The 23,705-nt window shown below is 39.6% G+C and overlaps 2 protein-coding genes and 1 long non-coding RNA gene across 5 annotated transcripts in view; 2 read left to right on the forward strand and 1 right to left on the reverse strand.

Moving 5' to 3' along the window:
* ARMH4 (armadillo like helical domain containing 4) overlaps positions 1–19,978 on the reverse strand; it is a 163,020-nt gene extending 143,042 nt beyond the window's left edge. For both annotated transcript variants that reach the window (XM_077909436.1, XM_077909435.1), the window contains exons 1-3: positions 19,312–19,978; positions 3,934–4,013; positions 595–701 (exon numbers count right to left, since the gene is read on the reverse strand). The gene's annotated coding sequence lies outside the window, so the exon portion shown is untranslated. The remainder of the gene's footprint in view (positions 1–594; positions 702–3,933; positions 4,014–19,311) is intronic.
* On the forward strand, positions 456–17,919 carry LOC144320650 (uncharacterized). The gene is made up of 2 exons (XR_013386253.1): positions 456–661; positions 17,661–17,919. It is a non-coding gene; the product is annotated as an uncharacterized LOC144320650 (long non-coding RNA).
* Positions 19,979–20,222: 244 nt separating the features above from the next.
* Positions 20,223–23,705, forward strand: part of ACTR10 (actin related protein 10) — a 31,824-nt gene continuing 28,341 nt past the window's right edge. Inside the window, exons 1-2 of one of the 2 annotated variants that reach the window (XM_077909443.1) lie at positions 20,223–20,415; positions 22,957–23,029. In XM_077909443.1, coding sequence (XP_077765569.1) covers positions 20,339–20,415; positions 22,957–23,029 — 150 coding nt within the window. In that variant the 5' untranslated portion in view covers positions 20,223–20,338. The remainder of the gene's footprint in view (positions 20,416–22,956; positions 23,030–23,705) is intronic. The other variant, XM_077909441.1, reaches the window with a different exon arrangement.

Consider the following 23,705-nt stretch of genomic DNA (forward strand, 5'->3'; position numbering starts at 1 on the left):
CAGAAGTGAGGACCTAAGAATGGCACCAAAGAGATCAGATGGAGAAGAAAGGGAATTTAAATGGGAAGCATGCAAATTGGAGGGATTGGGAATGGGGAGAGATTGAGGAATAGACTGAAGTTTACAAAGGGCTGAAGGTGAGTGCTTTCAATAATTAAAAAAATTAAATTTAACTTTAAAAAAACTGAGCCAAGTCAGGAAAACCTTTGTCCTCAGACCAAGATTCAGGGACAGTCTCCCCTGACAAAACTAGTGACAAAAGGACAGGGGTTTGGTGACAAAACAAAAACCCAATTATCAAAACTGGGATAGAAAATGGGAGCAAGGTTGGAACTGGGCGACAAGATCAAATCCGGAGGAACAGCTGAGCCCCGGTGCTGAGTCACTGTGACCTGGTGCTGAGTCAGCAGAATACTGACCCTCTGATTGGCCCCCAGGGCAGGGTGCAAACGGAAGTCTTGAGCCCTTGCTGTGAGCCCAGCAGGAATCTAACCTTGGCTTTAAAAGGGCAAAGATCTGATGGAATCTTGCAGTCAGGGGCTCTCCAGGCAGTAGCAGAAGCCAAATTCTTTGCAGTTTTTGCCTCATACTCACCTCCCGGAGCCTATTAATATCAGTGTCCCTGCCCAACTTCAGACTGAAGGAATGAGCATCTCTGTGGGTAAGGACAAAGCATCGAATTCTGGCCAATCTGAGGCAGACTGAAATTGAAAACCCAGAGGTTTAGATTCCAAGCTTTATAAAGACCTTCTTCCTCATCTTGGTTCTGAATTTATATTCTTGTCTCTCCCCTCACTCTCTCTGAAAGTAACTAGCCTCTAATAACAATATGGGGCTCAGAATGAGGTGGGTTCACATAGTTTCTTTTCTGCTGTGATAATATATATATATAAAATAAAATATGCCATTTTAATCATTTTAAGTATAAAAACCAATGGTGTTAATTGTTGTGCAACCATTACCACTGTTTTTTTTTTTTTTCCTTTTTTTCACTCCTAACAGAAACTCTATAAGCATTATAAGCAATAACTCCTTGTTCTCCCTCCCCCCAGTCCCAGGTAACCTTTAAGGTACTTTCTGCCTCTATGAATTTGCCTATTCTAGATACTTTATGCAAGTGGAATCATACAGTATCTGTCCTTTTGTGACTGGCTTCCTTCACTTAGCATGTTTTCAAGGTTCATCCATGTTGCAGCATGTATCAATTTAATTTTTTTATGGCTAAAATCAATTTCCATTGTATGTATATATCATATTTTGTTTAACCACTCATCTCATTTAAAAAAAATATTTATTTATTTTAGAGAGAGTGAATGAATGGGGAGGAGCTGAGGGTGAAGGAGAAGCAGGCAATCCCACTGAGTCCAACATGGGCTCAATCTGGGACTGTAGGATCATGACTTGAGCTGAAGGCAGATGCTTAACGGACTGAACCACCCAGGCACCCCTACCCATTCATCTCTTGATAGACACATGGGTAATTTCCGCCTTTTGGCTATAGGGAATAATGCTGTAATAAACAGTAACATGTAAGTATTCGTGTAAATCACTTTTCACTTCTTTTGAGTATATACCTACAAGTGGAATTTCTGGGTCTGCGTTTACCTTTTCAAGGAACTGCCGAAATGTTTTTCACAGAGGATGCAACATTTTATATTCCCACTAACAATACATGATGGGTCCAGTTTTTCCAAATCCTCAACAATACTTTTTATTTTCCAGTTTTTTAAATTATTACCATTGTAGTAAGCACGGAGTAGCATCTCACTGTAGTTTTGATTTGCATTTCCTTAATGATTGATGCTGTTGACAATTTTTCACATGCTTACTGACCATTTGTGAACTTTCTTTGGAGAAATGCCTATTCAATCCTTTGCCCAATATTATTTTTTTAAGATTTTATTTACTTATTTGAGAGAAAGAAAGTGAGAGAAAAAGAGCATGAGAGGGGGGAGGGTTAAAGGGATAAGCAGACTCCCTGCTGAGCAGGAAGCCTGATGCAGGGCTCCATTCAGGGACTCCAGGATCATGACCTGAGCAGAAGCTTTACCACTTAATTGCTGACCCACCCAGGTGCTCCCAATTTTATTTTTTAAGTAATCTCTACACCCAACATGGGGCTTGAACTCACAACCCTGAAATCAAGAGTCACACACCCCACTGACTGAGCCAGCCAGAGGCCATCCTTTGTCCAATTTTATATTAGGTTGTCCATTTTGTTAAGTTTTAGGAGTTCCGTGTATTATCTAGATATTAAACTCTCATTAGGTGATTTGCAAATATTTTCTCTCATTCTTTAGGTTATCTTTTCATTTTCTTGATAATGTCTTTTGATGCATGAAAGTTTTTAATTTTGATGAAGTCCAATTTATCTGATTTGTTGTTGTTGTTGCTTGTGCTTTTGGTGTTATATTAAGAATCCATTGCCAAATCCAAGGTCATGAAGATTCACCTCTATGTATTCTTCTAACATTTTTATGGGTTTTGCCTTAATATTTAGTTTGTTCACCTATAGTGAGTTAATTTTTGTATATGGTGTGAAGTAGGATGGTCAAACCTCATTCTTCCACATGTAGAAATCCACTTGTCCCAGAACCATTTGCAGAAGAATCTATTCTTTCCCCATTGAATAGAATTGGCACTTTTGTCATAAATCTATTGGCAGGCACAACTGTGTGGCTCAGTCAGTTGAGCTTTTAGACTTGAAATTTTGCCTCAGGTCATGATCTCAGGGTCATGAGATCAAGCCCCATGTTAGGCTCCGTACTTAGTAGAGTCTGCTTATGATTCTATCTCACTCTGTCCTTCCCCTTTCTCTCTCTCTCTCTCAAATAAATAATTAAATAATTAAAATCTGAGGGGATCCCTGGGTGGCTCAGCGGTTTAGCGCCTGCCTTTGGACCAGGGCGCGATCCCGGAGTCCCGGGATCCAGTCCCGTGTCGGCTTCCGGCATGGAGCCTGCCTCTCCCTCTGCCTGTGACTCTGCCTCTCTCTCTCTCTCTCTATTATAAATAAATAAATAAATCTTTAAAAAAATTAAAATCTGACAATTACTTTAAAAAATCAATTGGCATATTACATTTATGGGTACAGAGTTTCAATTTGTGACATCAAAAAAAAATTTTTTTTTTTTTTTATGATAGTCACACAGAGAGAAGAGAGAGGCAGAGACACAGGCAGAGGGAGAAGCAGGCTCCATGCACCGGGAGCCCGACGTGGGACTCGATCCCGGGTCTCGAGGATCACGCCCTGGGCCAAAGGCAGGCGCCAAACCGCTGCGCCACCCAGGGATCCCCAAAAGAGTTCTGAACATGGATGGTGGTGGTGGTTGCACAATGTGAATGACTTAATGTCACTGAACTAACTGTACACTTAAAAATAGTTAAGATGACACGTTTCACTACAATTTAAAAAAATCAATTGGCCATACATAAATGGGTTTTATTTCCAAGCAATCATTTCTATCTCATTGGTCTATATATCTGTCCTTTTAAGGTTTTATTTATTTATTCATGAGAGACACAGAGAGAGAGAGAAAGAGAGAGACAGAGACACAGGCAGAGGGAGAAGCAGGCTCCATGCAGGGAGCCCGAAGCAGGACTCAGTGCGGGTCTCCAGGATCAGGCCCTGGGCTGAAGGCGGAGCTAAACCGCTGAGCCTCCTGGGCTCCCCTAAAAAAATATATTTTATTTATTTATTCATGAGAGACCCAGAGAGAGGCAGAGACATAGGCAGAGGTAGAAACAAGCTCTCTGTGGGGACCCTAATGCAGGACTCCATTCCAGGATCCCCAGATCATGCCCTGAGCCAAAAGGCAGACACTCAACCACTAGGCCACGCAGGTGCCCCTATATATCTATCCTTATGCAATTATAACACTATTTTGATTATTATAGCTTTATAATAAGTTTTGAAATCAGGAATACTCCAACCTTGTTCTTTTTCAGATTTGTTTTGGCTATTCAGGGCCTCTTGCAATTCCATATGGATATGGGGACTATTTTTTCCATTTCTGCAAAAAAACAAACAAACAAAAAAGCACTGTTGAAATTTTGATGAGATTGTGTTGAATCTGTAGTTAGCTTTGGGTAGTATTGCCATCTTAATATTAAGTCTTTCAATACATGAATACAGAATGTCTTTGCATTTATTTAGGTGCTCTTTCTGTCAGCAATGTTATTTGTAGTTTTCTGTTCATGGAAGTGCTTATATTAGAACACTTTTTTTTTTTTTTTTTTTTTTTTTTTTTTTTTTAGAACACTTTTTTCCCTTTCTTCAATATGACACACTTTAGGTCAGATAAGAAAAAGAATGCAATGTACAAGAAGGCAATTAGTATTTCATTCATTTTCTTGGTACCCATCCATGAGAAGAAAAGACTTATAGATGACATAGAATCAAACCAGCATTTGTTGAAGATGCTTTTTGTTCTGAGTTCTAGCCCAGGTGCTGGAGGGCCCCTGATTTCCATTGACCTTAAAACAGTATAACTAGCAGATAGAAATCTAAACTGTGATGGTGGGATCCCTGGGTGGCGCAGCGGTTTGGCGCCTGCCTTTGGCCCAGGGCGCGATCCTGGAGACCCGGGATCGAATCCCACGTCGGGCTCCCGGTGCATGGAGCCTGCTTCTCCCTCTGCCTATGTCTCTGCCTCTCTCTCTCTCTCTCTCTCTGTATGACTATCATAAATAAATAAAAATTAAAAAAAAATAAATATTTAAAAAAAAAAATAAACTGTGATGGTATAATGAGAAACTTTTGTGCAGAAAGGCTAAGGGCACACAAACAAAGCAAAGCACAATAGCGGTTGGGTTGGTAAAATGTCAAATAGGAGGTTTTGATGGTATAACTATAGAGTTGGATTTTGCCAGTCAGAAAGGGGAAGGGGGAGAAGGACAGGTGTGTGTTTGGGATGGAGGGGGGAGAGTGAAGATAAGGTAGAAGTGCCTTTATCAACTCTGGTTAGTCAACCAGCTCATTCATGTGGACAATTGTACAAAAAATTTAAGGCACATATCTGTCGATATACTTTTGAAAAATAGGATAGATTTAAAAAGTAATACTCATGGGACAATGAGAGAAATAGAATAAAGGCTATGAAGTGGATAATAGTACATTTTATCAATGTTAATTTCCTGATTTTGATACATGCCCTATGGTTATAAAGGAGAATGTCCTTAGGAAACACTCACTGAAGTATTTAAGGGAAAGGGAGCATCATGAGTGCAACTTACTTTCAAATGGTTCAGAAAAAATAGTATATATGTATACACACAGAGAGAGAATCATAAAGAAAACTTAATGTTAAAATGCTAATAATTGGAGAATCTGAGCGAAGAAAAGTTTTTGTACTATTGCAACTTCCTTACAAGTTTGGAATTCAAAACAAACAAACAAACAAAAAGTAATGTTGCTTCTCTACAATACAAACTGGCTCCTGAAAAAAATATGTTTACATCCAGAAAAGTATCTGAAAGGACACCCTACTACTTACCAGTACCTACTTCTTCCAAGGAATAGACTGGGTGAAGGAAAGAAGGATTTAAATTTTCTTTGTGCATTTCTGCATTGTTTGAATATTTTATTTAAAGCACATATTAATTTTGTAATTAAAAATAAAAATATGGGGCAGCTTGGGTGGCTCAGCGGTTTAGCGCCACCTTCAGCCCAGGGCATGATCCTGGAAACCCAGGATCGAGTCCCACATCAGGTTCCCTGCATGGACCCTGCTTCTCCCTCTGCCTGTGTCTCTGCCCCTCTCTTTCTCTGTTTCTCATGAATTAATAAATAAAATCTTAAAAAAAAATAATGTAAAAATGAAAATACAAAAGACATTAAAATGAAAAAACCTGGGGGTGATAATTAACAATAGAAGAGCACCTCTTTATTGTATAATAATAGAGAAGAAATGGTAAGAAAAGACATTTTTTAAATAAAGGAAAATACATATTTTACATATGTACATAACAATCAACAAACATGTCAACATATAAACAATTGTTGACACTTAATGAGAATGACTTTTTTGTGAGTCTTTGAGAAGCTTTTTCTTTTTTTCCTTCCAGGAACTGAGAACTTAAATCTCACCACATTGCTCTCCCAGTCCAGTGCTGCAATAGTAAGGAAAATCACAGAAACTCTTTTAATAATTTAAGAAAAAAGCTCCCATCTTCACCTTAATTACTGCCTACATTTTGCTGAAGCTAAGGTTGTTTTTGTTCAGAATGACTTCTGTAGGCTAACACACACAAAAAATTACAGTTTGTTGTAGTTTCCCAAGCCTACCCGCATGATCAAACTAAATTAAGCACTTATTAAATTCATGCACTTAAAAAAAGAGAAAAAAAGAAGTTCCATTTACTATGTGTGTGGATGAAAAAGGAAATATAAAAATGATGTCAATCAACCAATTTCCTGCCCCAAGTCCCAGAATAGAAGATCACCAAGTCATGCTTTCCCTAGGGTTATACGTGGCTTAAAATCGAAGTGGTATGGATGAAGCATCCTAAAAACCAAGTCATGGATTTGCCCCATCTTTCCAGTTTGGGAGAGGGCCAGAGGAGTTGGGTAAAATTTTAGGACCTCAGGCAGCCCGGGTGGCTCAGCGGTTTGGTGCAGCCTTCAGCCCAGGGTGTAGTCCTGGAGACCCAGGATCGAGTCCCACTCCCTATATGGAGCATGCTTCTCCCTCTGCCTGTGTCTCTGCCTCTCTCTCTTTCTCTCTCTCTCTCTCTCTCTCCTGTGTCTCTGCCTCTCTCTCTGATGAATAAATAAATAAAATCTTAAAAAAAAATATTTTTTTAAACCTTTAAAAATTTTTTTAAAAAATAGGCTCAGCATATAAACTCTGGACACACATATGACTTGGGTTTCTTTTTCTTCCTTAATACAAAAAGAAAAAAACCTATAGAAGAAAATCCCCAATCACAGAATGAAATCTACTTCGCTTTATAAAAAGTGTATCTCAAATTTTAATGCTCACCAATATACCTCTTAAGATATACACTATACAGTTTGGCATGCATCTATTTATTCAAAAATTATTTATTCTGTATTAGAATGATGTTGAATAAAACATATTCTTTGCCTTTAAGAACAGTAAGCTTAATAAACATTCTTTAAAATTTTAAAACAGAAAACAATAAGAAATCACCTATATATTTATATATATATGTATATATATATATTACCTTAACAATTAGATAATACATTCTTTGAGGCAAGTTTGCTCAATAGAAAACAAAAAATAATAGAAATTACTCTCAAAGAATTGTATTGGTGACAATAAAGTCAACTTACATCAAATTAATTGTATTATTTATCTAACCATTTATATTTTGTTCTCTCCTGAGATCACTTTATTTTAACAGCATTTAATTTGCATTAAGATATATTCTGGGGACACCTGGGTGGCTCAGTGGTTGAGTGTCTGCCTTTAGCCCGGGGTGTGATCCTGGAGTCCGGGATCGAGTCCCATATCGGGCTCCCTGCATGGAGCCTGCTTCTCTCTCTGCCGATGTCTCTCTCTGCCGATGTCCCTCTTTTTCTCTCTGTGTCTCATGAATAAATAAATAAAATATTTTAAAAAAAAGATCTATTCTGAATCAGGGGATCCCTGGGTGGCTCAGCAGTTTAGCGCCTGTCTTAGGCCCAGGGCATGATCCTGGAGTCCTGGGATTGAGTCCCATGTGGGGCGCCCTGCAGGAACCTTCTCCCTCTGCCTGTGTCTCTGCCTCTCTCTCTCTCTGTGTGTCTCTCATGAAAAAATAAATAAAATCTTAAAAAACAAAAAAAAAATGGTTTTTGAACCAGAATAAACACTGGGAAAAGAATGTCTTCATTGAAATATTGCAAAGCAATAGGAACAAGTTCTGAGAAATTACAGCAAAAGGAAGCCCATGTGTTTATTTTCCTCTAGTTAGATCTTGACTGAGATCTAGAAGTAACATTTTTAAGAATCCTAACTATATGAGATGAACAACTAAATTTTTTTAAAAGCTGGATCTCTGTATTCTTTCTTGCCAAAAATATATCTCAGGTAGATCAGAAATTTAAACATAAATATATGACACCAGGGCAGCCCGGGTGGCTCAGCGGTTGAGCGCCTGCCTTCAGTCCAGGGCCTGATCCTGGAGACCCGGGATCGAGTCCCACGTCGGGCTCCCTGCATGGGGCCTGCTTCTCCCTCTGCCTGTGTCTCTGCCTCTCTCTCATGAATAAATAAATAAAATCTTTAAAAATATATATATATGACACTATAAATGTACCAGAAAAAAAAGGTAAAATTTTTTATAGTCTTGCATCTTAGAAGTGTTTTCTAAATATGACAGCTATTTCAGAAGCCATAAATAAATGATAAAATATTTCCTATAAAAAACTTAAATTCTAAAGGGTAAACATTATTCTAAATAGAGTTGAAAGAAGAACAAGGAAGAATATGCCCAACAAATATGACATAAAAGACTTATTTAATAAATGAAGAACTGTTATAAAAATAAAAGCAGATGAAATCAAGGAGGGACTGGAAGATGGGGAGTCTATTTCCATTGCTTGCCCTCTAGTCTTTGATAAGAACAACTGACTTTTTCTACAACCTTAGGTAAAGCAGTGTGCAATCACTATTTCAAAGCAAGGCCCTTAGCTTTATTTAATCTTTCCAACAAAGTTGCTTATCTTAAGCTTTTCCTATACAGGAATTCCGGTGTTGCCACTAATAAAAAGGCTATCAACTCTATGGAATAATGGACAAAGAATATAAGCAATCTAAAATAACCCCATGTAAAGGTATTTAGCCCCACTTATAGTTACAGAAAGTTACACTAAAATAATAACACAATAACTTTTCCAGCTATCAAATGAGCAAAGAACAGAATGATTGACGATACCCTGTGCTTGAGGAAGTGAAGAAATGAGTACTCTAATTTACTGTTGGTGGGAATGTAAATCAAGTACAAATTTGGGAGCTGCATTATAGGTAAAGAATATATACATATATTTATATTCTTTGACCTAGCAGTTCCACTTCTAAGAATTGATCCTATAGATACATTTGCCCAAGTACCAAAGATTATATGTATTTTTTTCAAGGATGTTCACTGTAGCTTTGGATAATAGTAGAAAACTAAAAATAACCTAGGTTTACCAAAAGGACTCTGTTAAAAAAAAAAAAAATCCATGGAACATTGTTAAAACTATAGCTACTAAGGAGAGGCGAGAGTATATATACAGACTTAGATATCCAAAGTATTTTAAGTGAAAAAATACTTTTAGGAACAATGATCACATTTGTGTAAAACACTGTGTGTGTGGTGGGGGGAGAAGGCACATTTTAATTGATATACTTTTATACAATATGAATGTTTCACCACAAGAACTTAATAAAAAGTGTTTTTATCCTATGTACTTAAAATGCTTGAATATTATTTAAAACTACAAAACAGGGATCCCTGGGTGGCGCAGCGGTTTGGCGCCTGCCTTTGACCCAGGGCGCGATCCTGGAGACCCGGGATTGAATCCCACGTGGGGCTCCCGGTGCATGGAGCCTGCTTCTCCCTCTGCCTGTGTCTCTGCCTCTCACTCTCTCTCTCTCTGTGACTATCATAAATAAATAAAAATTTATAAAAAAAACTACAAAACATGTTTGAAGTTTTCCAAAAAAATTAAATTATACTTGGAGGAAGAAACGTTGTTTTTTATGTCAAAGGAAAACATCTGCCAACTTTAGTTTGACACTTTTTCATGTCCTGTTTACCAAACTAGAAACAAACACTGAATCATAATTAACTGATATAATTGGAAAGAAGTGCTACCCCAGGATGTCACCACTGCACAGTGGTGTACATTGATGGGAAAGTGCAAAAGAAGACTGCAGCCAGGAAGAAGTGGGTAGCATTTTAAGAAAGAAGAAAGAAAGAAAGAAAGAAAGAAAGAAAGAAAGAAAGAAAGAAAGAAAGAAAGAAAGAAAGAAAGAAAGAAAGAAAGAAAGAAAGAAAGAAAGAAAGAAAGAAAGAAAGAAAGAAAGAAAGAAAGAAAGAAAGAAAGAAAGAAAGAAAGAAAGAAAGAAGAAAGGAAGGAAGGAAGGAAGGAAGGAAGGAAGGAAGGAAGGAAGGAAGGAAGGAAGGAAGGGAAAGAAAGAAAGAAAGAAAGAAAGAAAGAAAGAAAGAAAGAAAGAAAGAAAGGAAGGAAGGAAGGAAGGAAGGAAGGAAGGAAGGAAGGAAGGAAAGGAAGGAAGGAAGGAAGGAAGGAAGGAAGGAAGGAAGGAAGGAAGGAAGGAAGGAAGAAAGGAAGAAGTAGCATTCATCAACATAAAACCCATTGAAATAACCCACTTCTTTTTTTAAATATATTTATTTATTTATCTTTAAGTAATCTCTACATCCAACGTGGGGCTCAAACTTAGAATCCTAGAGATCAAGAGTTTTATGCTCCACCAACTAAGTCAGCCAGGCACCCCTGAAATGACCCATTTCTTGTTAGTTTTCTTACTGATTTCGTTTTCTCATATGCAAGAGGAAGTAATAATCCCCAAATCAAAGTAATTATGTCTGGGAAATCTGAAACTATATGCTGTCTGTTTTTTATAAGCAATAAAGTCACATTAAAGTTCAGAACAAATAAACAATCAAGGGAACTTGCTCTCTTTGAGTTTACTAGGTTAAACCTTCATGCAATTTTCATCTCTGTAGACATTTTATGTACTACACAGTAGTCCATTAGAGCAACAAGTCTGGACCTCTCCTCTGAAAATAAGTTGGCTTGGCTTGTCGATCTTTTAAAAATGAAGGGAAAAAATTACAGTATTTTATTCATTCATTATATCCTTCCTTCCTTCATTATCCTATGCATCATTGATTGATTTTTTTTTTTTTTAAATCCATCTAGTGAATACTTTGTATGTTTAGCTCTGGGAATACAAAGTTAAAACACCATCCTCAGATGCAAAGATTTTGCAATCCAAAGGTAGTTAAGCAAGAAAAAGACAATGTAATACTTTGATACTAACCAAAGACTAAACGAGCCCAAAGAAGGGGTACCTAGTATAACTTGGAAGGCCAAGGAAGAATCCCTGGCAAAGGGACTGTCTGAACTAAATCCTGAAGGATGAAGGCAGTCCAGAGAGGGAGCAGTGTACAAAGTCATAGCAGTGAATGGAAAAAACACAACACATTTAGGGAACTGCTCATAGTTCAGTATGGTTGGCATAGTTCTAAGTTAGGAATGGTGGAATGACAAAGCCAGGGAAAGATGAGCAGGGATCAAGTACTAAGGGATTTTGTCTGCCATACAAACTAATCTGGAATTCATCCTAATGATTATGGGTTTTAAGCAAGAAGATATGATCAGAGTTGGGGTTTAGAAAAATCTCCTGGGCAGCAGTGTGAGGAAATAAAACTAAGTAGGAAATGTGAAGGGACAGAACAATATTTAAGGCAGGAAAATTAGTAAAGAAGCAGTTCCAATAACATAGAAAAGAAATGATGAGAACATATCAAACATAAAAACATGATGGTTTTTAGAGAACATATCAAATGGCAGATGAGGACACTGGGCCTTTGGTTGGGCCCTGAGGCCCTGGGAAGGACTCCAGAGTAGGTGGCTGGGGCAGTTTACAGAAGGCTTTGGCAGTGATGACCAGGCCCTTGGAAGCTTAAGACAGCCTGGTAGTTGGTATTCAAGCTGCTCAAGATGTGGAGGTTACATCCCTGGAGGAGATTTCTTTTCCTTGTCCACCAAGGAGTCTGCGACATTTTTAATTTTTTGATTTTATGCATGTTGTAGTATGTATCAGTACTTTATTCCTTTTTAAAAAATATTTTATTTATTTATTTATTCATGAGAGACACAGAGAGAGAGGCAGAGACATAGGCATAGGGAGAAGCAGGCTCCCCGAGGGAGGAGCCCCATGTGGGGTTTGATCCCCCAGACCCAAGGACCAGGCCCTGAGCCAAAACCAGACACTCAACCACTGAGCTACCCAGGCATCCCAGTACTTTATTCCTTTTTATTGCTGAGTATACTCCGTTGTATCACAGTACCACACTTTGCTTATCTACTCACCAGTTGATGGATATATGTCACTTAGCTTTTGTTGGTTTGGTTTTAACTTTTTAAAAAATGTAAGTATAGGTGACATGTCACTTGGCCTTTACTTCCACTTTTGCCTCTGAATGACACAGCATAATAAACTGACACTTTTCTCTCTGTGCTATCAATATGCCTATTGACAACTTCGGACAGTCTGGTGTATCATTTCCTCTAGGGGTGTGAAGCTAGGCTTTGCCAATTTTTTTTGGTGGAGGATTAAGTGATTTCTTGGTGATTGGTGAGAATAAAGACATTATAATTAGACCCACTCACTAGATCAGTGCATCATAAATATTTCCAAGCCATATACAACTTTGACAGGACATATACCTGCCACATGCCACAAAAAATGTACTCACACAACCCCAAGTTGTTGCCACTACAAAACAACAGTGCCACAAAACAGTAACAATGACAATGATGACCACCACAATAAACCTCCCAGTAAATAATGAGAAGAATGATGCTACTTTAGGGTCACCCAATGAGAAAAATTACATCAAAGTATCAAATGCCAAAATGAGAATAAAAATGTTATCCTGATGTAAATACTATCTGTATGCACTGATGCCTATGGACAATAAACAACCCTCTCAGTACATACTTTGAGAACTGTACGTATACCCTCAATGGTGTACTTGAAGGTAAGAACTATCATAAAATGAATATATGTCCCAAGATGTGATTTAATTTTGTATTTTTTTGGGTTTTTTTAAATTTTACTTTTTAATATGCAAAAGTAGATAAAGCAATGTTAAAAAGAAACCCAAATAGCCATTACACAGGCCCCAAAACCATCAACCCATGGCCTGTCCGCCCCACCCATAAATTAAATCTGCCCTTCTTCATATTATTTTGTAGCAAATCTCAGGCATCATATAATTTTACCCATAAATATTTAATCACACAAGTCCACAAGAGAATTCTTTTGTTAATAGCATAACCACAATACCACGATCACATCTCAAATATTTTAACAATAATTGCTTCATATACAATTTCCAGTTATTGTTTCTGTTGTTTGAACTTATAACTTCAAGCAATAAGCCCAGATGGCAAAATAAGCTCTGTCAGATAAGGACCTGGATAAGAGAAGCTCTGCGCGTGTCCTGATAGAACACACATGGTAGTGTTTCTTCTCTTTGCCAAGTGATCCTGTTGGGCTGGGGTTTAAGGAACTGAAGGGAATGCAAAAATAAGCTCATGAAAACGTATGCCATATGGACGTTAAAGGATTACTCTCCCCCTTTGGTTATGAAATGACTAACTATTTTCAGCTAAAATGTGTGGGATCTTTTTCAAAAAACGGAGTATCTTTCCCTCACCGAGCATATTGATTAGAGACATAATCTAGACTGTCTGGGAATAGTTTCTCTGTAGCTGAACAAATCACACCCCTCAATGCACTGTTTAATTTTAGATGCATCTTGTCACATTTATTTAAATGTTTTGGCTCTGGATTTTTTTCCCTTTAGGCATGCCTGATGTCCACATTTATAATTTAGCTGTCATCTTTCTCAAAGGCAGTGTGGGGCAATAGAAAAAGCAATTCTAGGTTTTGTCACATACAAGTTGAATGAACGTATACAAGTTACTTAACCTCTCTGAGCAAGAATTATTTTTCATTTGTTGACTAATGAGGATTTGTGAGGATCAAATGAGATAACGGATTTAGCACTGTGCCTGCATACAGTAGATAATCAAAAAATCATAGCTATTGTTAATAAAAGAGGATTTTTCTATAATAAAAATGTATAATTTATCAAAAGTTCCCCCCAAATAGCTCTTTAATCAGCATTATTAATTCTTACTGATGCCTAAACAAAACCATAATGCTATTATGCATGATCAGTTACTTAAGGAATAATGTTCCTTTCATCCCTGCCTTGAATGTAAACAAGTACTTAGAGTAACATAACTGTAACAAATAGACATGTTAAGTCATTCTATTGTAAACCAATTTTTAAAAAATCAGGTCTATGTGCAATCATTTCTGTGTATTTTATATTCTCAGAATAAAATATCAAACTTTTCTGTTGGAAACTACAGGAAAAAATGAGAAAAAAAAAAAACAAGAAAAGTTTCATTCTCTCATTTTAGCAACAATACAAAAAACTCCAAGTCATTAGGCTCTTTCCAACCCTAACACTGACTTGAGGTAAAAAATATGAGGAAACCAGAAAACTTCTATTTCTGTTCTTCCATGTGTAGGCTAGGCATGAGATAATTTATAGTAGAATATTAATAAAATAGGATGCTAGTTCAGCAAACAAATATATGCCCAATGTATGGTCATTAAAACCTTTATTATGGGACGCCTGGGTGGCTCAGTGGTTGAGCGTCTGCCTTCGGTTCAGGTTGTGATCCTGGGATCCAGGACCGAGTCCCGCATCGGGCTCCCTGCGAGGAGCCTGCTTCTCCCTTTGCCTGTGTCTCTGCTTCTCTCTCTCAGTCTATGTCTCTCATGAATAAATAAATAAATCTTTTTTTAAAAAACCTTTATTAAATATTTTAGTCAATTTTCTCTGCCTTTACAAGTTTAAATATTCTGTGAGAATGGATTCTGTAATTGATAGATCCTGCCATACCTCATAGTTAGCAATAAATTTTCATTATGTAGCTCTACAAAAATGAAGAGTGCGATAAATCAACTCAAATATGCCCTGACCTTACGACAGTTCCTGGTAGTATTCTTTAGTGAATTACTTCTCTTTCCCAAAAGGGGACACACCACCATAGTTCCAGCTCATTGTGAACTCTGCTTCATTTTTTGAAGCTTTATTACAATGTGTCATGAGCATTCATGAAACATGGCATGAAATATTCACTGAGAGATCAGCTCCAAAAGCACCACTGTGGTCAATCATGCAAGATGGATAGCTACGTACAAAATCTAAAGCAATTTCACATTTGCCTTGCCAACTGGCTACAAGGTGAGTTGGGAGCTGTTTAGGTGGTCATCTTTCCACGCCATTGTCATCCATTCAAAAAACTACCAAAGTTGGGACGACTGGGTGGCTCAGTCAGTTAACTGTCCAACTCTTGATTTTGTCTCAGATCATGATCTCAGGGTCGTGGAATCAAGCTCTGCACTCAGCATAGTCTGCTCGAGATTCTCTCTCCCACACCCTCTGCACTCCCACCCTCTCTCTCTCTTTCCCCCCCTAAACAAACAAACAACGCCCACCCCCCACCAAACTACCAGAGCCTTCTCCATACTCAGTGTTAACTAGATACTGCTCTGCAAAATCCCTGCTCTCAGAAAGAAGGCGCAGTAAATAAGGGACTTTTAGTAATAAGTGTTAGTTACTTATTAATTATTAATTCAGAACCTACTATAGCCAGATGATCTGTTAGGTACTAGGGACACAACAGCAATCTAAACAAACAAAAATATTTTAATGTGCTATAATGTGCACAGAATGCCATGGAGGCCCAGATAAAGAAGATCTAGATAGACTTAGAAACCAGGGGTCAGGGAAAGCTTTGCAGAGTAGGTGATACTTCAGCAAAGTTTGGAAAGACAAAGACCAAAGATGCTAGATAAGAAAGGCATTCTAGGCACAATATGGGAAGGGTGAAGCAGCAAGATATGTTTGGAAAACTTCTGGTAGGTAGTTGGATATAGTTTGATATAGCTTCTGCTTTATCCGAAAACTGCAGAACATCATTGAAAGATTGCAAGCAAAGAGTGTTATGATTGTATTTGCATTTTAGAGTGCTTGCTCCGCCTGCAGTACAGACAACTGTGGAGAGGACAGAGACCAATTAAGCAGATATTGTTATAATCCTGATTGCAAAATAGGAATGGAATAGATAAAGTTTATACTATATTATAAAACTTTGCAACTGATTAGGATAGGAAAAGATTGAATGAGGGGCTAGGCAACCTCTAAATCTCTAGCTATAAAGGCAACAACTGGAGTCACTGGTTCTAATGAAAACTTCATCAATCACACTGAAGAGTTGTTTTTTTTTTTAAAAGATTTTATTTATTTATTCATGAGAGACGGGGGGGCGGGGGTAGAGACACAGGCAGAGGGAGAAGCAGGCTCCATGCAGGGAGCCCCATGCAAGACTTGATTCCAGGTCTCCAGGATCAAGCCCTGGGCTGAAGGCAGCGCTAAACTACTGAGCCACCTGGGTTGCCCTACACTGAAGAGTTTTTACAGTGCATTCAAGAAACCTAAGATTAGGTCACCTTCCCAGCCACTCTGGACCCAACATTGGTCTCTTAAGTTAAAGAAGGTGAGTTATTCCTGAACTAGGTAATTGTTAGCTTTGATGAGGATTTTGATGACTAAGAGTGAATGGTTTATCAATGTGGATTCAAGAGCTAGTTATTATCTCCATTTTGCTGACATAACCTGCAGAAGTAATTGAAAAATAAAGGTACCTTATGACAGCTGCAATTCTTTTTTTTTTTTTTAAGATTTTATTTATTTATTTGACAGAGAGAGCACATGATGGGGGAGTGGCAAGCAGAGGAAGAAGCAGGCTCCCCACTGAGGAGAGAAACTGACATGGGGCTCTGGGGTTCGATCCCAGGACCCTAGATCATGACCTGAGCCGAAGGCAGATGCTTAACTGACTGAGCCACCCAGGCACCCCCAACAGCTGTAATTCTGATTAAGTCTTGTACATTAGAAAAACCTAATTCGGAGGCACTAATATAATTAGAACTATAAAGCCCTTCTGACCATGTAACTTCAGTTGATTATATCAGACATTAAATATTTTTCTAACATAGTGTCTGAAAAAAAGAGCTCTAAATTATGATCAATGCCTTATTACATTTTTATTGTTAGTAAACATAAACTTTTGTCTTCTCCCACATGGGGAACATTTTAAAGGTAATTTACTGCATGTATATTATTATTTCTTAATTAACAGTCATCATTTTTCTCATGGACTCACAATACCTTGTAAATTGGTTTCTCACCACCAATCTCAATCCCCTCCATTTCACCCTGGTCTGTCCCACTTTAAAAGAAGTGAACACAGGAGCACCAGGGTGGCTCTGTCAGCTGAGCGTCCCACTCATGATTTCAGCTCAGGTCATGATCCAAGGTCCTAAGATCTAGTCCTGCATTGAGCTCCCAGCTCATATAGAAAAAAAAGAAGTGAACACAAATTGATCAAACTGAACACAAATTTGGTATCGTCTTTCCCTTGCTTAACATATTTTGAATGGTGACTAATAATTACAGCATAAAGTCCAAACTCCCCAGCATATCAGTAAGGGGCTTAATGACTTGGACCCACCACTTCTTTCCAGTTGAAAGCGACCCCTCTAGCCTTACCAAATTTCTTATAAACTCTTGCCACATGCAGTTGTCTCGACCTGGAATGCCCCTTCTGTCGCTCAACTGGAAAACTGCCACTGGGTTTCTAGATAGGTCATGTGTTGTGTTCCACCTTCCTTGTAAAAATTTCAGGTTAACCCCCAGTCTCTGCCTTTAAAGTACCATGTTCATCCAAGCATTAGCCTTTATCAACAGTTTTAAAAGTTTGTCTGTAAATGTGACTATAAGCTCCTGAAGCTAGTAATTTTGTTTTATATTTGTACTTCCAGTGCCTAACAAAGCACAGCCTGAATTCAAGAATGGATGAATGGATACCTCCCTGAAGCAGCTGCAAATATTCTGTTGGCAATTGATTGGTTCCCTTCCTCTGTTCTCCTTTAATACTTTCTCTATATTTCCAGAATAGTACTTACCACTTTATATGTCCATCTCCCTGGTATAGTCTGTGATTAGAGACCATTATTTCCTTTTCTTATAGTTTCTGAATCTGACATATAATATGCCCTCAATAAATAAAGGAATGAAAAACTTGAAAGTATGCTTCTCAAACTTGTGGGTGGCACTATATCTAATATGTTTAATGCCAGACTTTTGATTAAAAAAGACCTGGATTTTTGTTTTTAATGATATGGAAACACTGGAAAGATGGACCAAAACTAGCCAAATTAAAGCTAATAGAAAGAGGTATAAAGCTCCACATTTCGGTATACGTTAGGTTTTCATTTCCAAGGTGAGAGAGAACTGAATCAATTGTATGATGTGACCGAAAATAAAATACAGAAACTCACTGTTAGAAACTAATCAGTCACAGTAGCTGGAGCAAGAGAGTTGAGCCTTGTCATACTATGAACTTTTCATACATATATTGGATGTTGTATAATGTATGGGCCACATTAACAAAATAGAAAAATTCCAGAAGTGGGTAAATGGACTCATAAGTGGCCTGAAAACTATGAAACGAAGAACAGTTAGAAGAATAGGAATGCCTGGTTTGGGAAAAAAGAAGCAGGGAGAGCAGAGGAGACAATGTAGTGTTAGCTCAAAGGATGAAGATCCCAGTTCAACCTACTTTTGATTATTAGTGCCTGTACACTGAGGCCTGCGTTTAATGGAGTTACCTGAGATCAGCTGGCTAATAGAGCTAGGACTTAACTCTGGTCCATTATACCAAGCTGCTGGAAGAGTTGGACTCTCCCTCCCTTCTTCTCTCCCTCTCTTCATCCCTCCCTCTCTTCCTTTATTCTTTTCTTTCTGTCTTTCTTTTTAAAGACTTACATTTGTTTATTTTGAGAGGGGTACTGTAGAGGGAGAGGGAGAGGGAGAGGGAGAGGGAGTCTTAAGTGGACGCCACACTGAGCATGGAGCCTGAGGCAGGACTTGATCTCATGACTCTGAGATCATGACCTGAGGTGAAACCAAGAGTCAGACGTTTAACCAACTGTGCCACTTAGGCACCCCAAGTTGGGCTTCTTTAAAATGATTATCCTTGGGATCCCTGGGTGGCTCAGCGGTTTAGCGCCGCCTTCGGCCCGGGGAGTGATCCTGGAGGCCTGGGATCGAGTCCCGCGTCGGGTTCCCTGCATGGAGCCTGCTTCTCTCTCTCTCCCTCTGTGTCTCTCATGAATGAATAAATAAAATTAAACAACAACCCCCCCCCAAAAAAAAGCCCCACCTTGTGAAGTAGAAGTTAACAGATAAGAAAATGGACAAGAAGTATTAGAAACTTGACAGAAGGTGGTTGAAGAAAACAGAATTTGAACCCGAGTGAAGGGTTCATCTACTCTCACCCTGTTAAGCAAAATGCTTCATCCTTTCCCACTCTGCCTTCCTTGTCACAATTCCAACGTCACTCTCTTACCTCTGGCAACTTGCTTTCAAGAAGATCACTGATCGGTAAATCCTACAGTGAATGACACTAACCTTTTGCCTTGTACAGCCTTAACTCTTACTACAGAAAGAACTTATCCACACCGGTCAGGTAGACGTACTGGGGATGAGCAGGTCCCTTCCTCTTCCTGCAGTTTCAGAGACAAGGGGGTAACCTATCCGACTAACCCCCGTTTCCACGGGCAATTTCAGCGGAAGGAAAGTGGAGCAGTGAAATGACGAACTTGTAAACAGTCCATATTATAATAATTCCGATTTTGTGCCCATACTGGCAATAGAAAGATCAACTAAATTTTCTCGGAGGGCACAGCTCCTCGGTTTCAGGGTAAACAGAAACCCTCGGTTCAGCGTTCCTTCCTTAAACCACCCTGTCTCCTCCTCCATAGATCCGTAGGTACTCCTTTCACTGCTTTCTCTTGGATTAAAATGAGAACTTTGAGCGCAGTGACCACACGCGAAGTTCCTCTGAGCTTCAGTTCGCACAGGTAAGAAAAGAACGCCTGTTGTCAGTACTTCCTGTGAAGCATAAACCATACGCAGAACACCTGGCACAACAAATTTCACCTGGAGACTACACAAATCAGTTTGGAGGCTTTTTTCTTTTTCCTTTTGGAGGATTTTTTCCTGCGCTCACTAGCCTCCACGTCAAGACCGGAGACTGAACAGCACCCGCGCGATGGAAGCCTCCGCCCCAGGTGCTATTTGAGGGGGCGTGGCCAGCAGGAAGGACCCCCCCGTTAGCCCCGCCCCACTCGGGCGCCCGGCGCGCCTGATCGCTTTATTCACACCCACACCCACCCCCCACACCCACCGCCCTCACCCTGATCCGCAGCCGCCCGTGTCTCTTCTTCCTTAGTACCGGAGACGGGGACGCCTGCGAAGATTTGGATCCGAGGAGGAGTGAGGCACATCCTGGGACAGCCCGGGCCCGGCGCGCCGCCGCAACTCGAGGCCCCCGCCGTCGCCACGCCCGTGTGCCGTCGGCCCGGGCTCGCCCCTCGAGAGCCGAAGCTGGTGGGCCCGGTGTCGCGCTCCCGTGCTGACGGTTGCCTTTATTACCATGCCGCTGTATGAAGGCCTAGGGAGCGGCGGGGAGAAAACGGCAGTCGTGATAGACCTGGGAGAGGCTTTTACCAAGTGAGTGGCGGCGACGCTGGCTCCCACGGTCGTGCCAAGGGGAGGGCGGGTGGTCGGGGCCCGGCCGGGGTTGTCCTCCCGGGCTCGCCGGGCAGGTTACCACATCTCCACTATTTCCTCCAGCACCTCCTCGAATTACCGCCCTTACTGTTTATTTTCAACGAGGACGATACGAATCCCGAGGATCCGGTTCTGACTCCTGGAGAGGCCCAGGCGGCTTCGGGAGAATTGTCTTCTCCGCTGCCCCGGGTCGTCACCCCACACCGAACGGATCCTTTGGTGTCATCCACGCAGGGGATGACAGCGATGGTTTAGACCTTTATCCTGGGCTCGTTTGCTTAGAAAGGTGACAACCGAACTATAACGTAAATATTTGTTGAACGGAGCGTCTGTTGGTACTGGGAATTGAAGTGTAAGACAGAGCCATTGCCCCTCGCCTGGAGTAGGAAGTCAGATTAGAGAGACTGAACACATAAAGAGGTGAAGAGGAGGTAAGACTCGAGATCCTTTGTTGCCCCGGCCCCGAACTCTTAGATTACGGAATTTGACATGTTTGAAAAGGCAACTTTTATTTTTTTTAAAGGTTTTACTTATTTACTCATGAGAGACAGAGACAGAGAGGCAGAGACACAGGCAGAGGGAGAAGCAGGCTCCATGCAGGGAGCCCGATGTGGGACTCGATCCCGGGGCTCCAGGATCATGCCCTGGGCCGAAGGCAGGCACCAAACCGCTGAGCCACCCAGGGATCCCCGAAAAGGCAACTTTTAAACACTAGAGTAGTGGTTTTCAGTCTTTTGGATGGCATAATCTCTTTGATGACAGAAAGAAAGCCTTAGATAACACAAAGCTTAAAATATTTGCACACGGTGTCGGAGGTTGGCGGATGATCACAGTGGCGCTTGGACATCAGGTGGCAAGCCCTTGTATGGATTGGGGTTGAGAGGAAAGTAACAGCCTGAATTACCTCTTCTGTAGATTCTTGAAATAGAAGTGTCTGAGAATCGTCAATCTGAACATTGCCTAGTATACAGTAGGTATTTAATAATAATTTGCTGAATAAGTGCTCAGAACCATCTATTGAAGTATTGGACCTCAGCTGCTCCAGAATTGGATTAAAAGTAGTTCTTGGTCCATGATGTTCTCTTACTGTTCAATGCAAGATCCTCCCTTATTTATGTTTTCCTTTTTTTTTAACTTTTTAAAAAAATTATATTTATTTATTCATGAGAGACACAGAGAGAGAGGCAGAGACTCAGGCAGAGGGAGAAGCAGGCTCCATGCAGGGAACCTGAGGTGAGACTCGATCCTGGGTCTCCAGGATCAGGCCCTGGGCTGAAGGCCCTGCCTAACCGCTGAGCCATCCGGGCTGCCCTGTTTTTTTTGTTTTAAATGTGTATTTTAATAGCATAATAAATATCTTAGGGCTGACACCCAAAGATAATTACTCTGGCTGGGAAGAAATGAGAAGCAGAAACTTACTATATGGGGCACCTGGGTGGCTCAGCTGGTTAAGTGTCCACCCTTTGTCTCAGGGCATGATCTCAGGATCCTGGGATAGAGCCCTTGTTGGGCTCCCTCACCCTCTCTGCCTGCCGCTCCTCCTTCTTGTGGTCTCCCTCATTCTCTGTCAAATTAATTAATTAACTAAATTAAATAAAAAGAAAGTTACCATATAGAAAGACGATTATTGACAAATCAAGAGGAGGATGATAAGATGAATTTATGAAGTAAAAGAAAGGAGTTGAAGTCAACCAGTGGGTTGCATCCTGGGGAATTTGAGGAGCACTGCTGCAAGTAAACATGGAGATGTGACTTGTAGAAGATAGAGCTATTTAGGAAAGGAGAGCGGTACTGAAAACTAGGCAGGACAAGGAGAGATCATGATAAGACTAAACTTACATGGTGATTATGCTTAGTAACATTTTTAGAAAAGTTTTGTTTTATTAACATGAAACATATGTACAAATACCTAAATAGAAGAATCATGTTTTAAAGGATGGAATATTATGCAGTTTTTAAAATCATAATGAAGACTCTAATGTGGGCAGAAGCTTATTGTATGAAGTTTATGACATATGGAACAGTGTGATTATGTCAAATATGCATTTTGTAAAAAACAAAAACAAAAGGAAGCATATCAGTTTGGAAGCTAATAATGTTAGAGTGATGGAATTACGAATAACTCATGATTTAAATGAAATCATACGATGTAATACAAATCCAGAGTTGTAGAGATGTATAGCCTAAAATCAGGTAAAATTTAAAACTGTAAAAAAAGTACATGCTGATCTGAAATGATATACTGGTTTATTTCAGTATCACTAATTTGAAACCATTTTTTTACCTGAAATACACAATTATGAATATAGATGTATTAATTTTTTCTCAGTTTCTTTGTCCCTTTGAATACGTTAGAGATGTTTCCATATATATGTTTTGTGACTAATGCTTTGAAACAAATCCAGAAAAACTTGTTTCTGTGACAAATACATAGAAAAAAATGTTATAACTTGAATATTTCAATTTTCTCTTTATTTGCAGGTGTGGATTTGCTGGAGAAACTGGTCCAAGATGCATTATTCCTAGCGTGATAAAAAGAGCTGGCTTGCCTAAGGTATTTATTTATTTTTTAACAGTTTAGCAAAACAAATGCTGTGAAACATTTTTTTTAAATTTTTATTTATTTATTCATGAGAGACAGAGAGAGGGAGAGAGGCAGAGACATAGAGACACAGGCAGAGGGAGAAGTAGGCTCCACGCAGGGAGCCGGACGTGGATCCTGGGTCTCCAGTATCACACCTGGGCTGAAGGTGGAGCTAAACCGCTGAGCCACCAGGGCTGCCCTGTAAAACTTTCTTTTATATATATATATATTTTTTTTTATTGGAGTTCAATTTGCCAACATATAGCATAACACCCAGTGCTCATCCTGCCAAGTGCCTCCCTCAGTGCCCATCACCCAGTCACCCAACCCCCCGCCCACCTCCCTTTCCACTACCCCTTGTTCGTTTCCCAGAGTTAGATGTCTCTCATGTTTTGTCACCCTTACTGATACTTTTACTCATTTTCTCTCCTTTCCCCTTTATTCCCTTTCACTATTTTTTATATTCCCCAAATGAATGAGACCATATAACGTTTGTCCTTCTCTGATTGACTTATTTCACTCAACATAATACCCTCCAGTTTCATCCATGTCGAAGCAAATGGTGGGTATTTGTCGTTTCTTTTCTTTTTTCTTTCTTTTTTTTTTTTTTTAAGATTTTATTTATTCATAGAGACAGAGAGAGGCA

This window comes from Canis aureus, chromosome 9 (assembly GCF_053574225.1).
Source record: "Canis aureus isolate CA01 chromosome 9, VMU_Caureus_v.1.0, whole genome shotgun sequence".
In the NCBI taxonomy this organism is placed as follows: Eukaryota; Metazoa; Chordata; class Mammalia; order Carnivora; family Canidae; genus Canis; species Canis aureus.